The following is a 25,903-nucleotide window of genomic DNA, read 5'->3' on the forward strand; positions in this document are numbered from 1 at the left end:
AGATGTATACATAATTATCTTTGACTGTTTAAATATTTGAATTATGTTTTATTTTTAGTACAGTCTGCATTCTACATGTCAATATAAGGGAGAGGCCACGTGACATGTGTACATTATTGTTTAGTTCCCTTAGGTCTGCACAGAGTTGTTAGTAGGCTTTCAATATTCCTAGTACTGGATTATTAAAAGTGCTGTGAATTGGTCAAATAATCTCATGGGATTCCACATTTTTGATCATCTCTTTCAGTGATTCCATGGGCATTAGTGGTAACCGGTATTGTCTTACAAACACTGGTGCCATATTAGGGTTCATCAGTATTGTTGTATAATGAAGGGGAGCATGTCTGAAATCATAGCAATCGACAGAAAAGATTTTTTGGGAATGCAGGAATACTTGTCTGAGTTGCTGTTTCTGTTCATTTTTTTCACGGGCACTGGCCATACTGATCTGTACTTCGACCATCTGACAAAAGCCTGGAAATATTTCTGGACTACAGATTTTTGAAGCATCTTCTAGTTGTGTTGCGAGGTCCTTGCTTATCCTGTCTACCTGAATGGATGGTTTATTGGTATCTATGCACTTACTAGTGACTCTGAATTGCTAACTCATCTTCTAGCATGTCACATGTAACATCCTCCATGCCATAAGGGCACAGGGAGTACACTATAAAATCCCCCTTTGTCGAGAATAAATGGTTTCTGGCATGCTACCGTCGGTATTGGTATAACAATCTTCAGGTATTGAGCTATTAATGGGGTTGGCTACATCCATGAAAAAGTGTTGATGATCAGCAGCCATTCAGATGGTGGTCTCTTGAGACAAAGTGGCGCTTTGAGGATCATTGTTGTCAACCAATATCAAAATAGTGTCATCTATAAGGTCTACAATGGAAGTCAAATGTAACGACAGGCTTTGCTGCTGAAGAATATTATTTAAACTAGCAAAAAGTACTCCTACTTGTGGATTCTAATTAAGAGGGCTGGGCATGTCGCTTCAGTTGGTGCTCATGGTTTCAGCAAGATAAACCCTTACCCTTCTCGGAAACCTTTGATACTTTCAGAGGAAGGGCTGATAGCTTGTGACTGAGACCCTTGGTATTCCAAGAAGAAGAGCCGAGCAGGGGTGGGACGCATGTCTATAGCAGAAGATATGCATTAGTTATGCAACCACACGAGCAATTTCCCCAAACTAGGCCACCTGAAGTTAAGGCAGGTGTGGTGTGTGTGATAACTATTAAGCTACAGGAATGAGTTTGCAATAAATCCTTTGCACGAATGAAGTCACGTAAAACAGGGCGTGCAACCAGCTGCCAATGACTATGCAGATTTTTGTCTTCACTACGTGCCAGCTATTGAATGCAATGTTAACCAAAATGTATATAAGATGTATGAATTTTGAATGCTTAGCTCACTCCTGCACAGTCTTTTGAGTGCACAGGGAGTCATGCCCTTTTGCGAAAACATAAATGGAATAAATGGATGACTTTACTTATTTGATATGAGTCTTATTGGTGGGGTCCCTTATACCAGGTTGGGGTGAGCAAAAGGTGTACCCTCATGGGTTCTGTAGAAAATTATAACACACTTACCAATTGTTGAATATTAGTGATCCTGTTGGTCGCTGTGCCAAGTCGTTTATCGCTTGATGTGCTTTGCACTCTGAAGTGAATTGCACAGAGAATGGGCGTGTGTGACTAGCTGACATACCGCAGAGCAGACGTGGAGGGGAGGTGAGAGTTGGCATGCTGCAGCATACTGGGACCGTCTGTGTGCTCTCTCAACCTGTCGCCTCACCCTGGCACGGTGCTGTGGTGCAAATGTCTTCAAAACGGTGTGTCCTAGGGCCTTGAAACGTGGATATTAAGGTATGAGTTTTGTTCCTCACACTGAGCCGCTTAAAATGAGCTCTGTCCGGTCCTTCTATGAACAGAATGATGTTTTGCCATTTTCAGGAAACAGTCTCATATGCGAAAGGGGCTGGAATTCCGGGGGAAAGGGTGAGGTTTACAAATGCATGAAGCCAATAATGTCCATCGGGTACTAACAGGTAACTATGCAAAATTCAGTGCACATTGGTGGAACGTGTGGAATTGTAAAAGGAACAAACGAACAGATTTTCTGCTTTATTTATATAGAAAATTATCAGGCATTTCCTGGAAAAGTAATGTATTCTTTTATTTTAATTTCTGCAGCATTAGGCAGCAAGTGTGCAGAACTAAATGTCTTTTCAATATCAATGAAGTTCATCAATTCTCTCTCGATTTTGGACAAAGCTTTGTTGTTTATAAACCCAAATTAATCGTAGACCGATGTAGTATATCATTACTGATATAAACGTCAGAAATGACAGTTCTAGTGACCCAACCATTGTGATTCATGGATTTGGTTCCAATGGAGATTTTCATCATACACCTGCTGGTAATCAGGTGCTTTGAATTCACGGCATCCAGACTAGATTCCCATTAATCTATCAGATTAAATGTGGGAATGTTCTGATCCCATGCACTTGCACATTCTCAATGTCACTGGGCCTAGTCAGATCGTTGTTTTGTTCTCCCCTGCTTCCCCTCCCTTGCCTTGTCGCGCTCTGAAACACTTGTGTACGAGCGCGATACAAATAAAATATCATATCATATATCATATCCTACTGTAGTTGCCTCAACAATTTCTCACTAATTAAACATCTTTCTTGGGTTAAGCAGACTTGGAGAGACAGACTCCTTACTCTCAGTAAAATGAAAAGGAAACTTTATGAGTTCTCCTTTTCATTGTAGGCAACTACATTGCTAACTGTATCTCCTGAGTTATCCAATGGTTGACTTTGACCCTCACAGGATGACCGTCATGGATACAATTTCAGAGTATTTCCCTACAGAGTGGAGAGCCACTCATAATTCGGGGGAAGATTTATTTTTGAAGGTTCCCTCCACTGTCATCATCGTCTTTCAAATATATGAGAGTGATGTCTGAATTTTGGATATTTTGGAATATAATTTCTTCTCAATCTGGGTGTTTTTCAATTAAATGATAGGTACTGTTCAAATTGACGCAATTGGTGTGTCTTTTTAATTTAATCAGTTGGTGAGTTTAAGTCCATAGAACCTGATTCATGCAATCTATCCGAGGCAAAAGCCTCCGAAGTAAATCGTTCCCCAGTAAAATAGGTGTACCCTGAAGAGCCATGACTTTCACCAGAGGAGTCTGTCAATGCCACCCTCTTTTGATTTCTACATAGGTGATCCCATCAGCTAGGATTTCCTTTCCATTGAAGTGTTGTAATTCTCAGAGGAAGGGTTGGAGGGTAATGCAGTGACCTTTCCCCCTTCCTTGGTTCAGGGTTTTAAGGGTTTCATTCAAGACTTTGGATGAACAATAACCATTATAACTGCTCCGGGGAGTGTTCTATTCCATTTTTTGCGTAGTGTGTGAAATTACAGAAGGGAACTGTGACAGGGCCTGTTCAAGTCTGTAGAAATGTAATAAAAAACCTCTGTATGAAAATTGGGCATGGCACCCTCTTAAGAATATATCTCATTTTAGCTGTTTGGGTTAATAAAGAACAAATGCTTTGCATGTTTTTTGGGGTTAGCTGCTGTGATATATCAAAGTTGTTTAAAACAAGGAAGAAAATAGGTTTAAAGTGTGGAAGTTTTAAAATGAATGGAAAAGAAAAAAGGATAAAACAGGTAGTATTTACTTTGAGCGGTGGCCATGGTTAACCTAAAGAGCAGAGCACCATGGCTGTTATACTGTCTGTTTTATTACTCTGCGTGCTGGCCCAGCCAATCTACTTTTCTTACTGAGTTTTGTTCATGGTTTGCTTTGTTTTTGATGCTATTTGTTTTTTTGATATGGGGATAATGCAGGTTCAGGAAATGAGGATTAATGGGTTAACAGGTGACGCGATTACAGGATGTTAATTCAATGCCGTTTGGAACGAGTAGCCCAGATATTTAGCATGTAGTAAAGAAAGTTAAATGTAATGTCCTTTATAGCATGCACGTGACTGGGGAACCTGCAGTTTTAAAACAAAATGCTTGCTGTAGGAATGGTTAAAAAATATATTTCGACCAGAAACGCATACATAGGAATACACTGCAGACATCCTGACAGTAGTGAGAATGTACCAGTTGACCATGGGGTAAGAAGGAAGAGCACATGGGTATGGTACAGGTGGATGGGGACAGAGAGGAGTATGTGCTGTAAGGGTACTCAATACACAGACATATGTACAATGGGACTATTCAATATGTGCACTATATGGATGGAGGCGGTGAAGGTTCCAGGGAGAAAATGTGCTGGGGGAGTGATGGGGCCCTTTCAGGCAGAGGTGATCAAGCTTGAGATCACCCTTGAAGAGAAGAGTTCTGGTGATGTTTCTTATTTCTGGGTGCATAGAATACCATTGGTTTTGGGGGCAAGGAGGAAGAAGGAGCAGAATCAAGAGGATACACCAGGTAGGAGCAGATTGAGAAGGGTGCTGAACTGGAAGGTGTGAGGAGGGAAATAGTGAGAGACAGAGGTATCCAAATAAGAGGGTAAGGCACAATAACTGATCTAAAAAGAAGTAGAAGTAATTTGAAGAGGACCCAGTGCTGCAGAGGCAACCAGTCGACATGGAGGCAAATGGGAAGATGGGCAAAGAGATGGGGAGGGTTTACACATTGTGCATTGCAAAGTTGAGAATCTTGTCTAGGAACGAGGAGAGTGGAAGGCCCATGATGAGGCTACAACAATAGTCGAATTGGCAAAGTGATAGGCAGATTAGTTTTTGTTGAATGGTAGGTGTGAAGGGGGTGGGCTACCCAGATGTGTATCAGGTTGTCCCTGGCAGCAATAGAGGTAGCGGTTATAAACTGATGGAATTTCAGATCACCGTTAAAGAAGACCTTTTGTTTGCGAGCCCTGGGTAATGAGGCTAAGAGCATAGAAAATAGGTCGGAGTACATGGAGAGGGTGATTCTGGGCAGGGAAATTAATTTCAGTCTTGGGGGAGTTACACATGAGATAGCAAAGTGCCATCAAGTGATGGATGACCAAAACAAAAAGTGGTGATCATCGAAGAAAGGTCCAGGTGACGGAGGGAAAAGAGAAGAAAATACGATAATCATCGTCAAAAAGGTGGTATGAGAATTCGAATTAAAAGATGTGCTAGGTGAGTGAGGAGGCATAGAGTAGTGGGCCAGGGACAAAGGCTTTGGGGACTTCTACTGAGGGAGGAGGGAAGCAGGGGTCTCTATGTTGCAGGAGATGGATAATTATCTTTCAGAGAGGTAGGAGGTCATCTAGGCAAGTGCACTGTCCTGGATTTCGAGGTTAGAGAGGGTCATAAGTAGAGATGGGTTGTCAACAGTTTTGCAGTCTTTAGAAAATTCAAGAAGGATAAGGATTGATTTGAATTTGGAGAGGTGGGCAAATTCCAGTGAAAAGGTTGGAACAGGACAGTGCTGTTTTTGGTGAGTGAGGGCTAAGGAATCTAGATTGGGGGACACAGACCCCATTCACCATTAAATAGGTGGTGATTCGGTTGAAGATCACATGTTCCCAAATTTTGGAATAATGCAGGAGAAAAGAGAGGAGGTCATTGTTGGGGGGCTTTTGGGGTCACCAACCCCCATACTCCTTCAATGCTGATTATGCTAATAAGTGCTTTTTGGGAGTTACAGGGCAGAACCTCTGGGGGCGGGGGGCACATAATGAGTAGCCAAGCCTGCAGCATCCTCATGTTTTATTCATACGAAGCCTGGTCGGTAGGTTTGGCAGGCGTTCAAGGTCCGCCTGTTAAGACCTGCTTTTGGCTAATGATTCTACTACCTTTCAAACATTCTTACCCACTGTAATATTCATGCAGCCTCTGGCAGTCCAAGCAGCTCCAATACATTTCTGTTAATAGAATTTAACTCAACAGCTGGGCAGAGTAGATTCCACGTGATAAGTTTGATCAATTGGCAGGGCTTACTGGAAGAATGGACAAAAAGGAGATAGATGTAGTTGGGTAAGGATTTATACCTACTAAGCAACACAAATATTGGCTGCCGAGTAATGAGGCCAGGCTCAACATTGTGCCTCGCATTGGCAATGTTGGGTCAGAGACAATGCAACATGTGCTGCACATGTCAAGCACTGTAGAGTTGAGAGTATTCATGTGGGTTCAGGGGTGCCCCACAAAAAGGACAGAATAGACTCTCACCGATCCTGCAGTGGGACTAAAATTTGGGGTTTATAGTGTGGGTTATAGGAGACATAATGAAGTTTAAAAGAAAGTAGCAATGCATTTTAGGATTTTATTCTGTTGATATGACAAAAGTAATCATTGAAATTTCTTTCGATGTTGAAAACAAGGTTGAAAACAAGGGGGTGTGGTCCTGGTCGACAGGTCAGCATGAACGGATTAAAAGGTATGTGGGTCTGCAAGATATGTGTGCTTCAGATCATTGATAATAGCATAATGTTCAAAGCAAGGCACTGCTTAAGCATTATATCATAAGATGTTCTGTCTCATTTCCATTGGAGGAGATGCCAGGAATTGTCCCCAGGAAGATGCCCGAAGAATTGTGGAGAAAAGGAGACTGACTACACTGGAGCAAGTAGAAGGGTCCCTCTTGCTATCCACCGTAGGGTTCTTTAAGAAGGAAAGTTAGAGATGTTGAGTGGTGGGCGGAACAGTGGTGTTCTAGGGTGGTAACTACTGAGGTGATATACATGGTGGGTCCAGTCACTGAGCTGCATATCGCCATTAGCACTTATGTAGTGCACTACACGGGTACTAAATGGTTAAAAACAAAAATATTCTCTCTGTTTACGGAACGCTTCACAGCGTCCCGTTCTCGGAGAGAAAATACTATACCAACATGCCCGCCAGGGAATTGGAAGGCGGGGATCCATACGGAACCCCTCTTCCATTTCCATGGTGGCCACACGGGGAAAGGAGCTGCGGCGGCGGATCCCCCCCACTGCAATCAGGTAAGTGGGATGGGGGAGGGAGATGGAACCAAAAAACAAACAGAGCTGGCAGGGGAAGATTGCGGGTGGGGGAGCCAGCCATCAGGTGGCTTCGAACGCAGACTTTCACTGGTAGTGTCTGCCTGCGTTCCTAGCCACCTGATTGGCTGGCTCCCCCACCCAGGGTGCTAATGAACAGAACAAAGCATATGTTCTTTAGATTTCGACAAGAATGAATGAGAGGGGTCAGCCTCTGGTGACAATAACCAGTAAGCTAGAGTGAATAGTTCTTTTTATTATAAGAAAAGGGCTTTCGGGGTAGGGGCCAGCAGCAGCTGAAATGGGCAGGAGAATTCCTAAAGGATGGCATGGGTAGAGGAAAAGTAAGAGGTGAATACATGGAGGACAAATATTTGGCCATCTGGTCATGCTCTCAGTGTATTATTAGAAGCATCCTACGGATATTAGGAAAATGGGACACGTATGCTGTTTTCTGTATTGAGGATTAATAGGGTATTTCAGGTATCAGCATTACCAGGTGAGTGTGCTGTTCCAGACTTGAGAAATGGAGCGTGGGAAAGTAGCAAAGAGGGTTTAAGCTTTAGCTGAGTAGATTGGAAAAGCAGTGGCATGGACCAGAAACATTTCTCAGACCATCAAGAAATAGGAGTCTACATATTGGGAGTCATCCTGGGAGAATGGGTTGGAGCAACAACAGAGACAGCTGGACAGGAAGGCCCAGACAAGGCAGTGGGGGATGGAGGTATTGAGGAAATGGCATAAGGGGTTGTGAGAAGCAAGCTAAATAATGTAGCACCCATTCATTTTGGATTGGGGCGGCCACTTCAGGGCAAGTATTGTAATGAATGTAGAAAAACAAGGGGATAGGCTTGGCCAGAAAGGGACAAGAAAATGCAACATGCTTTTCTTCTTTGCCTCTGTAGGTTCTAGTAAGGGGTAAAGACCATGACATCCAATGCATGTAAATGTGGATATTCATTTGTAACCCTGTTTTGAGCGACTGTTGCTACAACCTATGTACTGAAACAGTAGAAGGTTTACTGGCCATGTCTACGTGAACATCGTTGGAATCTGTTCCCCTTAGCACAGCCTTAGTTTAATAAAAGCACACAGTGCTTCCACTGGTCTGGGAGAGCAGGAAATGACCTTCTAGGAACTACATAAAATGATGTTAACTCCCCATCAAAACATGAACCTTGCTCATACTCAAATACAGGCGCCACTCAATTAGTCCACTGGACACTAAAATGTAATTGCAGGTCTTATATTAACCATATATTTGTTCATCGTTGGTTGACTTGTTATTATTAATTTCATCAGACTTTATTCACAGCTGCCTTCTGCAGAGACCCGGAATGTAACTGGAGCACACCACAGCTCAGGGGCTGTTACTAAGGACATTAACCTAACAGACGTCTGAGACAGAGAACATGGGAAAGCACATGACTAGAAGTATCAGGTGGCCCTTCCCCTTCGCTCTTTTTCTGTATGATGTAAATACAACTTGCAGGGACCAAAATTAAGACTGGATAAACAGGAGCTAAACGTAGTTCCTGGGTATTGCGAGGGGTCAGAAATTAAAGCTGGACACAAAGTTTTCATGTTTTTGGATAAAGACTTTCATTAACCTAAACGGGTTGGGAAAATGCCTCTCTGACCCTGCTCTAAAGAGGAGTTTCCCTACCCTCCAAAATCAAAAGCCGTCCTTGTGTCCAAACATTCCATCCTGACACTACAAACAAAATAACAAAATGAGAAGGGAAATATCTTTAACCTGGTATTGGCAAAGAGCGTTCATAAATAAAAAATAGAATAGATCAAAAGGTAAATGTTCTCCAAGATGAAAAAACCTTTGTTCCAGAGGGTGATTCCCTTCCCCTGGATTATTTAATGGTTTGGCAATGCCTCTTGGTCTAATAGTTCTTTATGTATTACTTGGCCTACAACAATCCTGTTAGACAAAAGGCTCTTTAGCCTTGTAAGTCCTTCTTTAACACAAGTTCCTTCTTTGTTAAAACTACTGGGCCTCATTTTAACATTACCAGTATCGCGGTAGAGCAGTGAGTATAGAAGCAAATGTTGTTACCGTTTCTGGCACCCAGCACGGCGGCATTGCCGCTGGATTATGGGTACCGGAGTGACGTGTTAATCCCTATTCATGGAGTCACATAGGAATCCATGAGGTGATATGACGGAAATAATGGCTTTTTTTGCCTGTAGGGTGCATGCCTTACCTCCAGCCAGTCCGGTAAAGTTCCGGTATCAATGAATTCTGGCACTTTTTTACCAGACCAGCTGACTTTGAATGAGGCCCACTTTACCCTTGTAGGTTTGCAATCTGCCTGGTATACTCCCCTACCAGGTCTCTATATGCACTTCCAACTGCCTGGTATACTCTCCTGACAGGATTTTTCTCTTGTACTTTCACCTGCTTGGTATATTCTTGGCAGGACTTATCTTATGCTTTCAACTTCCTGGTATGCTTCTCTTGCCAGCACTTCTCCTCTTGTACTTTCAACTGCCTGGTATACTCTTGCCAGGAGTTCTCCTCCTGTACTTCCAATTGAATGGTATATCCTTGCCAGGACTTCTCAATTGTTTTATCACAGTTCCGCTTTACTTTCAAAGTCACATATACCTTCTTTGACTTGGTATACCTATTTTAATGTTTGTTTAAGCTTCCCTCACATCTGCAATCCATGCGTTCATATGTTATTGGGGATTGGGTTTGAACTCTGTCCATTTGACTTGCAAACAATCTTCTTATTCTTCCTGTCTCTGCAGCTTTACAACATTCAACTTGTCGTTGGTGCGGTTGCCGAAATGCCCCGGGTCACCACCTTGCTTGGGCTGACTCACTGCTCTATATAGCCTCTTCAGTCCCATTTGTGCTTACGCAGCGATCCACTATGGCTTGCTTACCTCTCTGGGCTGCTCTGACGTCTCTCTGGCTTCCCCTGCAGCTCTGCTCCTGCATGTCTGCTTCCCTTCAGGTTCCAGTAAGGACAACATTGCCTCTTCGAGCTACTGAGTGCCCAGGAATCCTCTCGCAACTTCTGGCATCTCCACGGCACTTCCTACTCATGCAACATTACTTTCCTTCTCTGCTGGTGAGCTCTTCTGCTCCACCACATGCCTCATGTCTCCAGCGTTTGCACACCTCTGCGGAAGATCCAACATCTTCTCTTGAGCTACCTCTCATAGTTTGGTTGCTAGTTTTAAATGTCCCGCACACAGGTGTTTTCACCAAACAATTAGCAGGCTTAGTGAGCTTGAGGCTCTTGTTGCTCTGCATCAATTCCTTCATTCTCCTTGTCTCAGTACATAGGTGGTTGTGGGAATTGAGGTCCATTGATGTCACTAGATGCAAAGTATTTGGCGAGTCTCTCTTAACGTTTCCATATGAAAGATCAATTCTTCTTGAAGGGAAATTAGAATTAAAAAAGGTTTTCTTGGAACTTTTATTCTTCAGGTGATAGATGGGAGTTTGGCTTAAAGTGTGTTGGGAAAGGGGTTGTTTATTTTACAGAGGCATGACAACAGGCCATATAGGAGACATTGTAAAGGCAGTTCCAGGAAATTGACAGTTTGGTGTACCTATGGGGGCTAGGAGAAGGGTAGAGGTGTTGCCAATGTTTATCAAAATTAAAGGGTTAAAGGATGTCAGAAATATGTTAATTATACACTCTGGACAAGGGACAATCTGATGTAACACGCAGGGCTGCAATTGGTGAAAGGAATGAAAAGAAAATTTAAAGAAATATGGGAACATTTGACAGATACAAGGGTTGGATGGATGGCACGCCTGGCACAAGTGTCTCACAAGAGGCGTGTAGGCCATCAGCCATCGAAAAGGTCAGGCAACGGGAACTAGCCAGATTTTATCATGGGATCAGAGTCCACTGCTTGGTACATAAGCATGTGTAATTAATGTCCGTGGTATGTGCACACTGGATAGTGTTGTTGTGTGATCTCATGTGGGCATGACCTATATGTGATAAGTTTAAAAGAACTAGCTGGTACATTAAATGGCACTTTTAATACAATAGAGGAAGTGCTGGAAACTCTTCTGGGGAATGTTTTCCTGGATGCCAGGAACACCATCAGGAGTTTGTTTTGGTAATTATTATGTGAGTGGGTTTGGGGGACTCAAAGGACAAAGGTGGTGAATTCTTGTTTGGGAAGTGGGTGGGCTTAGACTAACTCTGGATTAGGGAGTGGATTTATTGTAAACTCAAACCTGGTCAAGTAAAATATAACCAGTGCTGTATTCCTTTGCCCCTTATCACTTAAAGTGCTCTTTAGCACTGCCTGTTGTTCTGCTATTCTTATACCGGGGCGACATAGATCTGCTAATGCGCCATAAGCCTAGCCCTTGACTTATCACTTTAGGGCTGAGGTTCCCCACAGTCCTTTTGCACCTTTCTGTTTGAATTCAGACTGCACTCGGAAAGTCTGTGGTTAGACCGCTCAGGAAGCACACACTCAATGTTCAGTCTATTTGCAGGAAACACATTAAACGATACAGAGAACAGACAGGTTACAGTGGTTACCTTCTTTCAGTGAGAGAACCCAGCGCTGACGACTGTCTCTGTCTGGGGCAAACACATACAGGAGATAGTTATCATGAACAACCTGAGAAGAAGGAAGAGACAGTCAGAGATTCCCAGTTAAAATCAATTTGTCAACTAAAGCATGAACAAAATGCTCCGTGCCTGTAACAGTTGATAACAGTCTGTCCACAACCTTGGAAGTCTGGCATCAAGGCCCTAGATGTTGACCCCAGTCTATTTCTGATTCATTGACAACATTCATCCACACCCTGGACCAAACAGTTGGTGACCCTAGCAGGCCATGCTTGAAGATACCATTGCACACCTAGAACTATTCCATCAAAAGCCTGGCTGGTGATAGCTGTCTATCCCTATTCATATCAGAGTGACACAAAGACTCTAGCTACTGATAGTAGTCATTTCCGGGCCAGAAGTGATTAAGATTCTAAACCGATTTGCTGATATAAACTTGTCTACAATCCTAAAAGCATGCAATCTAGGATCCAGCGGTTGCTAGTAATCTACCCTCTGTAAGAGACAGGCATCAAGAGCTTTGCTCCTAATAATGCTTGACTGTGACTGGCCCAATAAGACTCCCATGAACATCCTGGCTATTGTTAGCTACTATCCCTGATGCTTATAAAGTGCCAGCAAGACCTTGGGCCTCATTCTGAGGTGGGAGCAAAGGGATACTGGGCACCGATAATGGCACTGGTGCCGGTAATCCCTTTACGCCCTATTCCGAGGTCCCTTAGCGGGTCCGTCCCTTAATGCCTGGTTTTACCAGGCGTTATGGATGGGACCCGTTAAGGGATACTGGGGTCAATAACGGTACCGCAATTTGCAGTACCGTTATTGACGCCTTCCCATTGAGCCCTATGGGGGCTCAAATAGGAATGGAAAATGGCTTTTACAATGGGGATTTATCGGTCCCGCCGAGGTCGGACTGGACCGGTAAGTCCCCACTGAACGAGGGCAGACACGGTCCCGTTATTGGTGCTAGTCATGGCATTAATAGCGCCATGACTAGCACCACCCTCATAATGTGGCCCCTTGTGTGCCAATAGTGGTTTTCCATGACCTTACGGGCTGCCATTAAGACACTGCCTGCTGATGGTCTGTTCCTACAATCCTAAGGTCTATATGTGACCCAAAGGGACTGCTATAAAGACCCCAACTCCTGACAAGGGCATATGCACATTTCCCAAAAGACTATCATCAAGACCCCGGCTGCTATTAGTGAGATATCCTTGACATTAAGAGATTCTTGTTAAAACCTGACCACTGAAATCAGTCTGAATCCGAATCCAGGAATGCCTAGAAGAAGACATCTGCAGAGGGAGAGCCCCCCTACAGCAGCTTCACCACCCATGATGGTTTCACATAGATAACCATTGTAATAAGCAGGCCGTACTATGGCTATGACTGTCTGTTTGCCACGTTAATCTCAAAAGGTAGACATAAACACACAAGCATCATTTTAAGACATTGTATTACCCTTTCAGTGTACACAATAAATACAACATGCCAATTTAAAGAGATAACTTAATAAGCAAAATGCCAAAATGATTGTGACGCCACATTTCGGTATGTAAGTCTCTACAAGAGCTAGGATGTGAAGTGATGGAAGGGGACATTCTTGTACCAGAACAGGGTCCTCCCCTATTTCTACACAGGGGTTCCACCAAAGCAATACTCAGTCCATTTAAATTACAGAAAAGAATTTAGATAATCCCAATAATCCCAGCTAAGGGAAGGGCACAAAACAAAGTGTTGAAAAGTTCCTTTAAGTCTCAACCAAATGAAAAAAAGTCTCAATTCAAAGGTGCCTTCTCAAGGAGGATATTGTTACTACGACTTTTACCTGGGGTTGAAGACTTTCTCCAGTCATGATCCAATGGCTCTCTGGCAGACATATGCTTTTGAGGTTCCCCTGTTCACTAAACTCTAGGTGGTTTTGGCACAGAGGTCTTCTGGCACTCCAGCAACAACTTCCAACTAGGGTGGCTTCTAGGTTGGTGTTTCTGAGCAGATGTCCTGCAGCCCAGTGGAACTAGGTGGTGAAGGATGTCCCTACTCTCACTTTTCTCCTTCTCCTCTTGGGGTTCCTCCTGGGCTCTTCCCTTGCTATGTATATTTCTTTTTTTCCCTTTTTTTTATTTAAGTGCATTTGTTTGACTATTGTCACCTTTTACACTGTTAAACAAAACAATACACTACACAATATACAATAGCACCATATACCTCAATATTAATTTAAAAAAACAATTCATATTCCAACTTTGTACTGAGTAGCCAGTCTATACTTTGATACAAATACATTTACTAAATAAAAACTTCCCTGATAAAAAATTGCCATATGTAGTAAACCGATGAGAGAATCACCAATGACTCTGCACTAAATAGCAGGCTCCAGAATTGATCTGATGTGTGGAGAACACATTTACTGTAGCCTTTCTCGTATTCCGGGCTCAGTGCTTCACATTGGGTTAAAATATGACACAGGGACACAACTCGGTTCCCACATAGTCTGGGCAGTCGCTCTGTCCAAATGCCTGTGTTTTCTAAAACAGGAAGAGTGTACAAACGAACAGATAAGATGAATCTGATCAGAGCCGGTAAACAGTGCTTTGTGAGATAGCTCATTGGTTGATCAATACAGAAACCTTGATGTGAGTAGATCTCATATCTGCGCAATTTAGACAAATGAGTCAGAGCCTGGTCGGTGTCATGACGTCTAGACTTCTTTTCAATTTTAGCTAGGTTAAACTCAAGCCATGATTCAGGGACATGTACTACAATTTCAATAAAATAATGCATTACCATTCCCTCTAGCTCCCTAAACCATACACTTTTAGTGAATCTGCTGGCATGGGTAACTGCCAAGCTTAGTAGAGTATCTCCCCAGAGGCAACCATAATACATTTATGCCCAGAACTTGCACGCAAACATTTTCCAGAGTGAGAGAAGAGAGGGCAGACCGAGTTCCAGTCTTATAGCTTCTACGGGAACCCTCTCAAGGAGGGTAAGTAAAGACTGCAGTATTTTCTATTCTAACCTAGGAAACTGCCCTCTCCGGAAAAACTTCCAGGGCATATAATATGTCTGGCACAATTGATGTCCTATAGGCAATGATTTGACCCTCAATAGAGTGTCCTCCTTATGCATCAATGATCTTTTTGATTGTCAGCCACTTCTGCCAAGCTTTAGGCATAATTCCCTCAGCCAAATACGAGATGAAATGCTAACCCTGATACAGACGCCTAGATATTTATCTTCCTTGATCTACTCTAACTTGGCACCACCCAGGTGACAAACAAACGATGGGGCGATATACGCCCTTTTGCCAATCGTCATGTTCTTAGCTTTAATACCATTAGGGCTAAGACCATGCTGATGGGCAAATAAATGGAGTGCATCGAGGGAGCGCTGCAAGCCGACTGCAGTGTGATCTGATATAATGGCATAATTCGTGTGCATCAGGCAAGTGAGAAATTGACTTCCGTACTTCGGCGGGTGATTACCTGCCAGTGGTGGGCAACCCTGCTTAAGCCCTCTGTTTGTATGAAAGGATCTAGACAGAACCCCCTCCTGAGAAATGGAACTGTGACCTGTCTATCGTTATATAGCGCTTTATAAAAGTATAATAGAGGAGGGATATATGCCCCAATTTACCAGCTTTTCCCAGAGTATTGATCTCAATATGCTGGCAACAGCAGCAGAATAGTCTACAAAACACAGGTATGGTGCTGTGTCCGGATAGCCTTGTGTATCTGATGTTAGGTTTATAATCACCAAATCAAATGGGATGTCCCGCAGCCCTTTCCGGTATATAAAATAAAATATTCAGTAAACCACGCTCTGCCACCCAGGAGGATAAAAGATCCAACAACATGTTAGCAAAAGTCTTAGAACTGCAGTACAACATGGCCAGAAGCCGATAGTTTAACGGTTGGCATCTGGGTCTTTTTTGTGGACCGGGTATTAATATTGAACATTTCCAAGCGGAAGGGATGCTACCGGTTTCACATATCTCTAGAAATAGGCGTTGTAGCAGTTGAGCCCAGAACTGGGCATCACTCTTGATGACTGCATTAGAAAGACCATCAGGGCCAGTAGCCTGGGAGCCCTTAATCTTAGTAATGATAGCCACCATGTTCACCTCCCTAACATACGTGCATCCCAATGACTCACGCATTGACTTGGGTTCCTCATTTGGACTAAATTCTATTTCCCACCAATATGAAGTCTCAATGAAGAATCCCCATTCATCCCCTGGTATGCAACAGATTTCCTTGGCAATACTGCCCGACCTATAGCTACGAATAAGGTGCCAGATTTTCTTGCTGTCATGGGTCCGAATCAGATGTTTAATGAATTTCCAGCCAGCCGTGTTCTTCGAAGATGTGTACCGCTGCAGCCATGTCTTATATCTGGCCCTGGCATCCATTATAATCTCTGCTTTTACCTCCATGACAGAATGTGGCTTCTCTTAGTTCTCTGGACTAACGCATTAAGCTCTTTTTTCTTTTTATCTATCCCATGGTCGAACCTGACTCCTGGCTTACCCCTGTGTTTACTTTTTAGTATGTGCCTATACTCCAGGGAGGTATAAATATCCTTCAACTTCTCTAAGCCCCGTTTACATTCCCTCAGGAGTTCTACCCCTTCACACCAGAGCAGCCCAAGGCGGGTTTGAATTTTTGTATGTTGACTGCAGTCCACCGTAACCTGTTTCCCTCAATGCTAACCATAGGGTTTACCCTCAGTATTTTACCAGGTTTTGGGGGTGGCCCTGAGCACTTCATAAACAGCATCAGATGATCATTAGCAGTAAAAGACACATTTTCGAGCTCAGGACAATATCTAGCAACTTTAGAATCAGTAATCAATACAGCTACTATGTATTCCATTAGACCACGAAATCTGTGATTCTCCCTCTTTGATAAACAGGAGGGGTAAGATCAAACTCTGACAACCCCCCGCCTTTCTTTAACCTTAGTTCCAGCCAGACCCTTATTGCTGCCCCTCACATTCTTTTGTATAGTACAGGCACAGTAATCATTAACATCCCCCACCAGAATGATTCCACCCTTGGGATATTGGATGTGACCATTTCTAAATGTTTCGACTACCACTTCAATTAGCTAGGCTGTAGTGTCACCTACTGGAGGATTATATAGGCTTGCCACATGAATGGCACCTCAGACCAAACATTGAGTTGTTAATTGTTAGAAAAGATTTAATTTATGTGTACATTTTCCCTCCATTTATGGGGCCCCCAAAACTTTAGCTTTTTGTTTGGCTATCCTATCCTAAATTTTTACCACTGGAGTCCAGCCTTCTGCTGTACTCCCCTGGGCTTTTGCTCACTTGTTATGGGGAAACTGACACGTCCTTCAGACTGTCTGTACTGGTAAACTATGTGGCCCTTAGTCTTTGACAATGTTGCCATTTCTTGGTAACTTTTTTAAAAGTGCACAATGTACCTTCCAGTACCGTGCGCTGGGATCCTATTTGTTTTATGGCACTGGACACACTCAAAGGATTTTTTGGTGATTGTACGAGTGTGCCTGAGATGAACTGGTGACAGCAGTTACTTTTATCAATGTTTTACTTCATTTTGCTGAATCACATCGCGTGTACCACGTTTGGTTCAAGACTATGGCCAGGTCCGAAAATGGCCGAGCCACAAAGTCTTGAGTTCTGTCCCATGGCATTTTGTCCCTTGCCTTCACCCAGGTCGAGTAACCCGGGTTTTCCTTATTTGGGCATGCAGTCTCCTGCAAAAACCGATCTCTTTCGCAGGCTTCAGCTTGTCACGTGTGTGTGCGCCCAAGAAGCAGGTTGGGACTGTCTGGTCCCAATCCACACTACTGGTGTCAGGATGTCTGGAGTACCTGCATGACTCAGACCACTGTGGAACATGATTGGTCCATGACTGGGATGCCTGCATGAGAGCAGATCTTTTATTTTGGCACGAAGCTAATCTTGGAAAAGAGAAGGGGCTCTGCATCCATTCCAGGTCGATCACCTGAGTTCTCACTGAACTACAGAAGGAGGCAAGCCTCCTGTATGAAGGCACAGACTTGTGAAACTGCCAGAGACGCTTTGGAAGGTTTTGTCACCCTTCGCCCTCTGCTGTCCCATCAGACCCCTGCTTTCTTCTTCGATCAAGAAGGCCTGCCAAGGTGCTTCGCCCTTTTGTAGTAATGGGAACAACTACTCTCTGCAGCCCCTGCTTACCCTCCGAACGAGCCCCTTCGGAAGTGTTCCTGTGCCAAACAGTGAACTGTCCAGCTTTACTTCAGGGTATCCCGCAGAACTGCCGCTATCTCGAATGCAAACCCAAGACTTGGGACACTGCTTGCTTTTGGTCCCGTTCACTGTCCCACCAAGTTTTGCAGGCCTCGCTCTTCCGGGTCCCAAATTAGGAGAGTGCGTAATGCGGCCCCCATCTGTGATTCCCGCTTCACTACCTGGTAGTGACGGTAACTATAGGGCCCTTGCCGTTCTGCTATCCTGTGCCCTGAAGCCTGCTGCACCAGAATTTTCCTCATACCTCCTTTGGAAGCTGAGAAAAGGAAACTGTGCCATCATGGACAATCGTTCTATCCTGCAGCCGCTGAGAGTCACTTGTGAGCCAACGGCCGCAAAACCGCAGGACTCGAACCTACTCGCAACCTCGACTGAACTGGCAAAGTTTGGTCCAGACTGTGCCGAGGGTCAGTGAGTAATTGCATCACTTACCGGTGGCCCCCTGGCACAAACAATTACTTTTACGCACGAGTATCCCTTAAAGGCATTCAATCTTGGCTGGGTTAGCCTGCGGTCCCTAGCTATTTCTTGCTCGAATAGTGGGAACCAATTCTCCATCGCCTCAAGCTCCTTGCTGACTTGCTACATCCCTCCCAAGAAGACCCGCTTTTTGTGCTGCTAGCGCAATTGTGCGTTTTTACGCACATCTGTACTGTTGAGCACAAGGCTCCCCTCTTCTTAGGGCTGGGCTCGTAGGTTAGGGAACAACTCTGAAGAATTGTCTAATGCACCCAGTGTGTTAACCAACCCTCCTCCTTACAGGTTGTGGATATGTTTTACCACTGTGTCACATTAGGAATGTATATATGTTATTGAGTAGGAGGATTCTGTGTGGTAACTGCTTGTGCATAACTAAAGTTTACTTGTGTCTATTGGTCCTGCCGACAATAAATGTATATATATTTTTCATATACACTTGTCTAAGAGTAATTTGTGGTTCGTTGCTGTGTGTGCTCATTGTGGGCTTCCAATCACTCTCACCCCTCCTGAGACTTACGGCCTCATCATGAGTTGGGCGGTATCCCCGGCGGTATTAGCATTACCATCAAACCCCGCCGGATCATGGGTTTGGCAGAACGGTTAAGTCCCCATTCCCCATTGGGCCCAATCGGGAATTGTCACCGTTATTACCGCCAGCGATATTAGCGTGGCCGTAATAGTGCTGAAAATCTGCAAAATCACTGCGGATTTGCCCCCAGCTCAGAGCTGGGGGTAAATCCTGCCAAACCTATCATTTGGCGGACCCTTAAATGGGGTGGTAATAGCATTACCGCCGCATTTAAGGGTTACTGCCAAACTCGTGATGAGGCAGTTAGTCTTGACCACCTGCCAAGCTACCTTGATTGGTCTGGCTTGTCCAGAAGGTTCCCCTGTTTCACTAAACTGAGGGTGGCCTCCTAAACCTCTGCCCACCAGGTCAGAGTTTAGAAATCCATCTTAAAAATTATGCGAGCACAGAGCAAATTCCCATGTGATATAAATGCTGGGAATTCAGTGATGTTATCAGCCACTTTAGCTCCAATGCAAAGCCCACCTTTCGGCCGGCCCTTTGATGGCCGCAAAGAGGGTGAAATAATACAGCATAGCCATCTAAATAAAAAGCGGTAGTTAGCCACCTTTCCTGCAAACAACAAATCTGGGCCTTCATTATTATGGAGAGACGAGATTATCAAGAAATGACCTATGACCCCTGGTATTCCAACATAACAGTCAAATAGGACCCCCCCCACCTCCAGATGAACAGGTCAATAAAGCTGCTGTGTTACCTGGGACCAATATCCCTGCTGCGTCAGCAGCACCTGTATCACTGTATTCGACCTTGTATCCAGTGAGGACTTAGAACACTGAACACTTGCTATGTTTATTCCTTTGCTGTCCTTTCTGTCCCACGGTGTAATGGTGTCATCTCATTCCTCTTCTCAACTTTGTACTTTAAAATGGATCAATGTGGTGCTCAGGGCCCTCCCTATCTTCTCTACCAGGATGTCTGACCCCCTTTTCTGTATGTTTGCTCTGAGGGTTTAAGCCTATTACCCTGTCTACACTTTCAAGCCACCCTTCCTTCTTTCAGTGATGTCTGTCTTTCAGTTTCCAACTCTCACAGAACCTCCTGTGGTCTTCCTATTTCTCCTTGCAACAATCTTCTTCTCTTCTATGTTCATGACTCCCGTTCTCACAAATGGTATACTCGCAACTTGTCTCTCGTATACTTTCTCCCAGGGAGCTTGTCTCTAGAGTATCTACCTCTGACCCCTCTTCAAAAAAGTCACCCTTTTCCCTCTTTAAGCACTCAACCTTCCTCTGTCCCTTCAACAATAAAATCTCTCTGAACACTGTTATCACCTGCCATCAAAAAGGGCCAATAGGGAGCCGGTAGGCGAACACCGCCCCCCCCCACCAAAGGCCCACACTCAAGGCCCCTGTTAGTGCCTGTTTGTGCCAATGTGGCGCATGGGGCTCTTTGTCCTTGCCCTCACCATCTCTGAGGTAAGCCACTGCTCCGACTGCTCATCCATACAGTGCCTGATACCACGTGGTGCTGAAACGGCACACTTCCCCTCTTCATAACAGCGCTGGATGACTCAACAATGGCACACCGCTGTTGAGAACCATTATTAACATTAATATCTGCACCCTGACTGTGCCCGCCCTGATTCTTGCATCTAGCATATGCCATTGTGATATTAGCATCTAGCCTAGACAATTGTGATACTTGCAACCTGACTGAGCCTGCCCTGATACTTGCATTTAGCATATGCCATTGTGATACTTGCAGCTAGTCTATGCCAGTGTGATATTTGCACTTGACTGTGCCTGCCCTGATACTTGCACCTAGCATGTGCATTGTGATACTTCCATTAGCCTATGCCATTGTGATATTTGCATTTAGCCTATGCCATTGTGATAACTGCAGCTAGCCTAGACCATTGTGATACTTGCAGCTACCCTATGCCATTGTGATACTTGCATCTAGCCCATGCCATTATGATATTTGCACCATGACTGTGCATGCCCTGATACTTGCATCTAGCCTAAGCCATTGTGATACCTGCAGCTAGCCTATGCCACTGTGATATTTGCACCTAACCTATGCATTTGTGATACTTGTGTCTAGCCTATGCCATTGTGATATTTGCACCATGACTGTGCCTGCCCTGATACTTGCATCTAGCCTATGCCATTGTGATATCTGCACCCGACTGTGCCTGCCCTGATACTTGCATCCAGCATATGCCATTGTGATACTTGCATCTAGCATATGCCATTGTGATACCTGCAGCTAGCCTATGCCTTTATGGTATTGGCAACCAGCCCATGCCATTGTGATAATTGCACCCTGACACTAGCATACACCAACTTGAAACCTGCATCCTACTGTGCCTATCTGATATTTGCTCAACCTACCTGTCATTACCCACTACTGCTTGAGACAATATCTGATACATTACCATCTCTTACAAAAGCTCACGTACTACCTCACCAATCACCCAGCCATGCATATCAAACAGCAACCCACCACCTGCCACCTCAGACAACACCACCACATCAACCTTCAATACCACAATCGCACCTTCCAACCTTCAGAGAAATGAAAGACTCAGTAATAAAACCATAACCACTCATCACACTAGGAACACCCACCAATCCAAGAAAAGCAACATCATCATACCCGCAGCAAATAGGACCCACAACAAGCAAAAAGAAACAGACCAGCTCCCCGTCATCAAAAAAGGCTTCAAATGCCAGATCTCTCTCTCTGCACGCCCTAGATATATCAGACCTTATTATCGTCAATGACCTAGACTTCATCGCCATAACATAAACTTGGCTACATCCAGCAGCCTGCACATCCCTTGCGCTCGCCCTACCAGAGGGCACTTCATCATTAGAAAGGACAGAACCACCTCCAAGGTAGGCAGAGTTGCGTTCATTTCCAAAAAGAACCTGAGCATAAGGGAATTACCCAACCAAGCCTTCCCATCAGGGGAATCACTTTCAGCCAAAAATAACACTCTCCGGTACAGCTTCCATCATCCTCCACCTAATCTACAGAACTCAGGGCCCAACTTCTTTTTTCGAAGCGGACATATCCACACTACTAAGATCTGATCTCAAGCCCTCATCCAAGGCCATCATTTTAGGAGACTTCAATTTGGGCCTCAATGATAACAATGACACTCAAGCCTCCTCTCTATCCAACACTATCGAAGCACTAGGATTCTCCATTCGCTCTGCAGGCCCTACCCACATCAAAGGCCGCACCCTAGATTGGTTAGCCGATCACAACTGTACCATCAACATATCCAACAATGACCCCTGCCCAGGGTCAGACCACAACACAATACTGTTCACCATCAACACATCCACACATTCTAGCTTACCCACCATAATCGCGCCTGCAAACCAAGAGTCTTCTCCACCACAGCGGCTGCACCACCCTCTCCAGTCCCATGCAGGGTTCCACAAGGATCTTGTGCCTCCCCCATGCTTTACAACGCATTCACAAAACCGCTCTTTCATCGACTTGACAAACTGGGTGTCACATACACAAACAATGCTGACGACAACCAGGTACTCATACCTATCACAGGCAATCACAACGCTTATTCCAAATCCCTGAACGCCATCTATTCTGCCATCCAAGCCTGGATGGCTCAACATGAACTCTGTCTTAATTACAATAAAACAGAGATCTTGATCATAGGCAGCCAATCCAGGCTGAAGAACCTACCATCCACCTACATATCCTTTGTCATTGATGGGCACATAATCACAGTGCCCAAAGAGGTCAAAACCCTGGGGGTATACCTAGACTCTGCACTAACTCTCACTCGGCAAGTCAGTGCCATAACACAAGCCTCTGCTTACACAGGTAAACTCATCACCGCCTGCCAACCCCTACTAACCGTAGAGAACCGCATCACACTGGCTAGAGACTTGATCCTCTCCAGAATCGATTACTGTAATGCCATCTTTGTAGGCTTCTCGACCAAAAACACCACCAAACTTCAGATTGTACAAAACAATGCTATCGAGCGGCACTCAGTATCCCTAAATCAACTTACATAACTACTACTAGACAAAATATTCACTTGTTACCAGTCCGAGACAGGATCAAATTCCAAATACTCTCACTGACACATACATGCCTGTCCAACACTTCCCCTCGTTACCTCTCCAATCAAATAACCAAAGCTCGACCATCCAGACCTACCAGATCAGCCTATCTGGGTCAGCTAACCATTCAGATATACAAAAGACAAAAAGCAGGAGGCTCCAGTTTCCGGGTTATCGCAGCCAACTATTGGAATGCCATGCCCCCTGAGCTCAGGACCGACCCCTCACTCTGGTCATTCCGCAAAAAACTTAAAACCTGGCAAAAACAAAATGATGACTAAGCTTGAAAGTAACTGGATGTAATCAACTCTTATGCATAAGATTAAGATTAAGCTGAAAGTAACTGGATGTAGCCAATTTCCTCATGCTCAAGACCGATTGTACCTGACTGTAACCATATTCCTAAACACAAACTCCCAGATGCCTCAGGGTTAGGTGTGCTATATAAATGTAATAAATAAATAAATAAATAAATAAATACATACATCTTCTTTGTGATAACATCCTTTTCTCACCCTTGTCTAATATTCATAGCCTTCATGACTGTTGTCCTCTCTTCTTCTTCCCAGATAATATCTGCACAGCTCGCTCTCACAGGTGGTATGCCTCTGTTGTTGCTCCAAAATACTTTGGGCATCATTTCAAGTTTGCTGGTCTGGAAATGAGGGTGCCGGTAGCAAACAGGTCTGACCTGCCGGGCGCAACGGCCCCGGAAAGCAGAGTTGTCATGGAAGCACCGGCACCGGTAACAACAGTGTTGGTGCTTCTGAGTCCCCAATCTCCTGGAGTCCTATGGAGCTCCAGGGTAATGGGGATTTACCAAATCCGCTGCATGACTTCCAGCTCTGCCGGGGCTTTTAATGTCCCAGTGGCACCGGGAAGTCAGGCAGCCGATTCAGTGTTACGAGGACGGTGGCAACCTGCCGGTAGCACCGGCGGCTTACTGCCGTCCTCATAATGAGGCCCTTTCTCTCTCTGTCTTTGACTCAAACTCTTCCTCTGGGTTTTACTCAAACTTCAGAAAACCTCTTTCTAAACATTGGACCTTCTTGTCTTGTTCCCACATTTGTACTAACCAAACCTGTTCCTTTTTGCTCACACTTCAAAACATATTTTTGAGCCAAGTCTATTGTCAAACTCAGGAAACTCTCCCCTTCCTCCAGGTCCAACAAATATCTCATTGCAACATCTAATTCTCCTCATGCTTCTGTCACATTACCACACACAACCTCTTTTAAGGGCACCTCCTTTGACCCCTATGCTTGCCAAGCCTTCCTGCTTGGGGTCTCCCAAGATCTCCAATATTCCTGCTTGCAGTTTACCCACAAACTGAGACATCATGTTTGGGTTGCTGCCTTTTGAAGAACAGCCTCCCACCCCCTCTGCTTGGAGGTTATTCAGCAGTAATGGTTGCAGCTGGGCTTCATGGGCTAGTCTGCCTCCTAGTTGGTCCATATGTCCCTGGTCATGGATGCCTGTGCTCCCTAACACTCTTCCAAGAACGAACTGCCTCAGAAACAGCATACGATGTTTCTGAGGCAGTTCGTTCTTGGAAGAGTTTTAGGGGTTGTATTTACTGTACCCAACTGGATTATTTAGTAGTTTATAACTTTCCTGCAGGTTTCCAGACTTTTGCTGCACATTTGTGGACTTGTTTCCCATGTCCACAGACCAGAAGAACTGTGTGTCCTCGGAATCTGAAATTGTGGATCTATGCTGATCTGGAACCCCACAAAAGCTTTAAAATGGACATTGCAGTTGCTCTGTGGCTTGGTGCTCAATGTGGTAGTCCCAGAACATTACGACTGGCACTGTATCGTTTATCTTGACATAAGAGGCTGCATTCATCCAATTGATAATTTTTCCTTCACTCGACCAGAAAGCCACTTGAAGAAAATACAAATCCTACTGCATGCCACTGGCCCACCACAGTGTGGCACCATAATAATGTTTGATCATTCACAAGATGGATACTTCTTCACTGAACATCTGTGAACTCCAAGTCGGTGAACTGCCACTAGTTTTCTTACATTGTGCCACTATAATTATTAACACTGGTGTGGCAGACAGCACCACCTGATCACAATGTACAAAGAGTGCCACTTCTCCTCACAGTGACCACATTGCCTTAAACTACAAACTGTATTTAGCGACAAAACCCATTTTAAAGGTGTTTAAGTGAAGGGAAAGTTTAAAAACGTGTAAGAAAAGGAACTAAGAAGTCAAAGGGGCTCATTACGAGTACAGCTGTGCAGTAAAAACAGCAGTAACACGGTGGTAATTCTGTTACTGGTGTATTACCACCAAATTATTGCACCACTGAACTACGCGTTTGGTGGTAGGGAGGTAGAATTACCTTCAACTAAATGTTGGAGGTAAAACGTCCTCCCTACTGACAAAATTCGGCGGATTTACTATGGTGGATATACCACCAATGGTAATTCCGACAAAACCCTCATGGAGTGCTATGGACACCACAAATGGGGAATTGGACCGACTAACCACCGCTTGTAATCCCCCAGTAAATATGCATGCACAAGTGGTGGTAACAGTAATTTCGTTTGGCTGTATTTGGGCAGATTTATCACAGGAATACAGCCAATCTCGTAAGGAGCCCAAAGACTGTCGTAGATTTCACGGTGCAATACATGAGCTCAAGAGGTGTAGCCTTCGAATTATTTGAAAGATCCTTGTGGCATTTTTATTTTCTTGGGGTGCCTCCCTCCACTCGCCATGGCCAAAATAGGGCTTTCAGAAAATCAGTTGCTACTTGGTTTTCTATTTGAAAAACAAAATGTAAGATAATTCTACCTGCATTGTTACCTAACAACTGATTGCCATTCATAATGTTAGTCATTTACTCCCAAATTATCAGCATTGAAGAATGCTGACTTGAGCTCTGTGTCTGCCATTAATAAACCGACTGATCCACTTTCCCTTCAAATGATTTA

At 44.3% G+C, this 25,903-nt stretch overlaps 1 protein-coding gene across 1 annotated transcript in view; it reads right to left on the reverse strand.

The window, feature by feature from the left end:
- Positions 1-25,903, reverse strand: part of ITK (IL2 inducible T cell kinase) — a 496,552-nt gene that overhangs the window by 356,572 nt on the left and 114,077 nt on the right. The window contains exon 3 of the mRNA XM_069653933.1: positions 11,517-11,598. Within this exon, the coding sequence (XP_069510034.1) occupies positions 11,517-11,598 (82 nt within the window). The remainder of the gene's footprint in view (positions 1-11,516; positions 11,599-25,903) is intronic.

The sequence above is a fragment of the Ambystoma mexicanum genome, chromosome 3q (assembly GCF_040938575.1).
Source record: "Ambystoma mexicanum isolate Mex_15411 chromosome 3q, UKY_AmexF1_1, whole genome shotgun sequence".
Lineage (NCBI taxonomy): Eukaryota > Metazoa > Chordata > Amphibia > Caudata > Ambystomatidae > Ambystoma > Ambystoma mexicanum.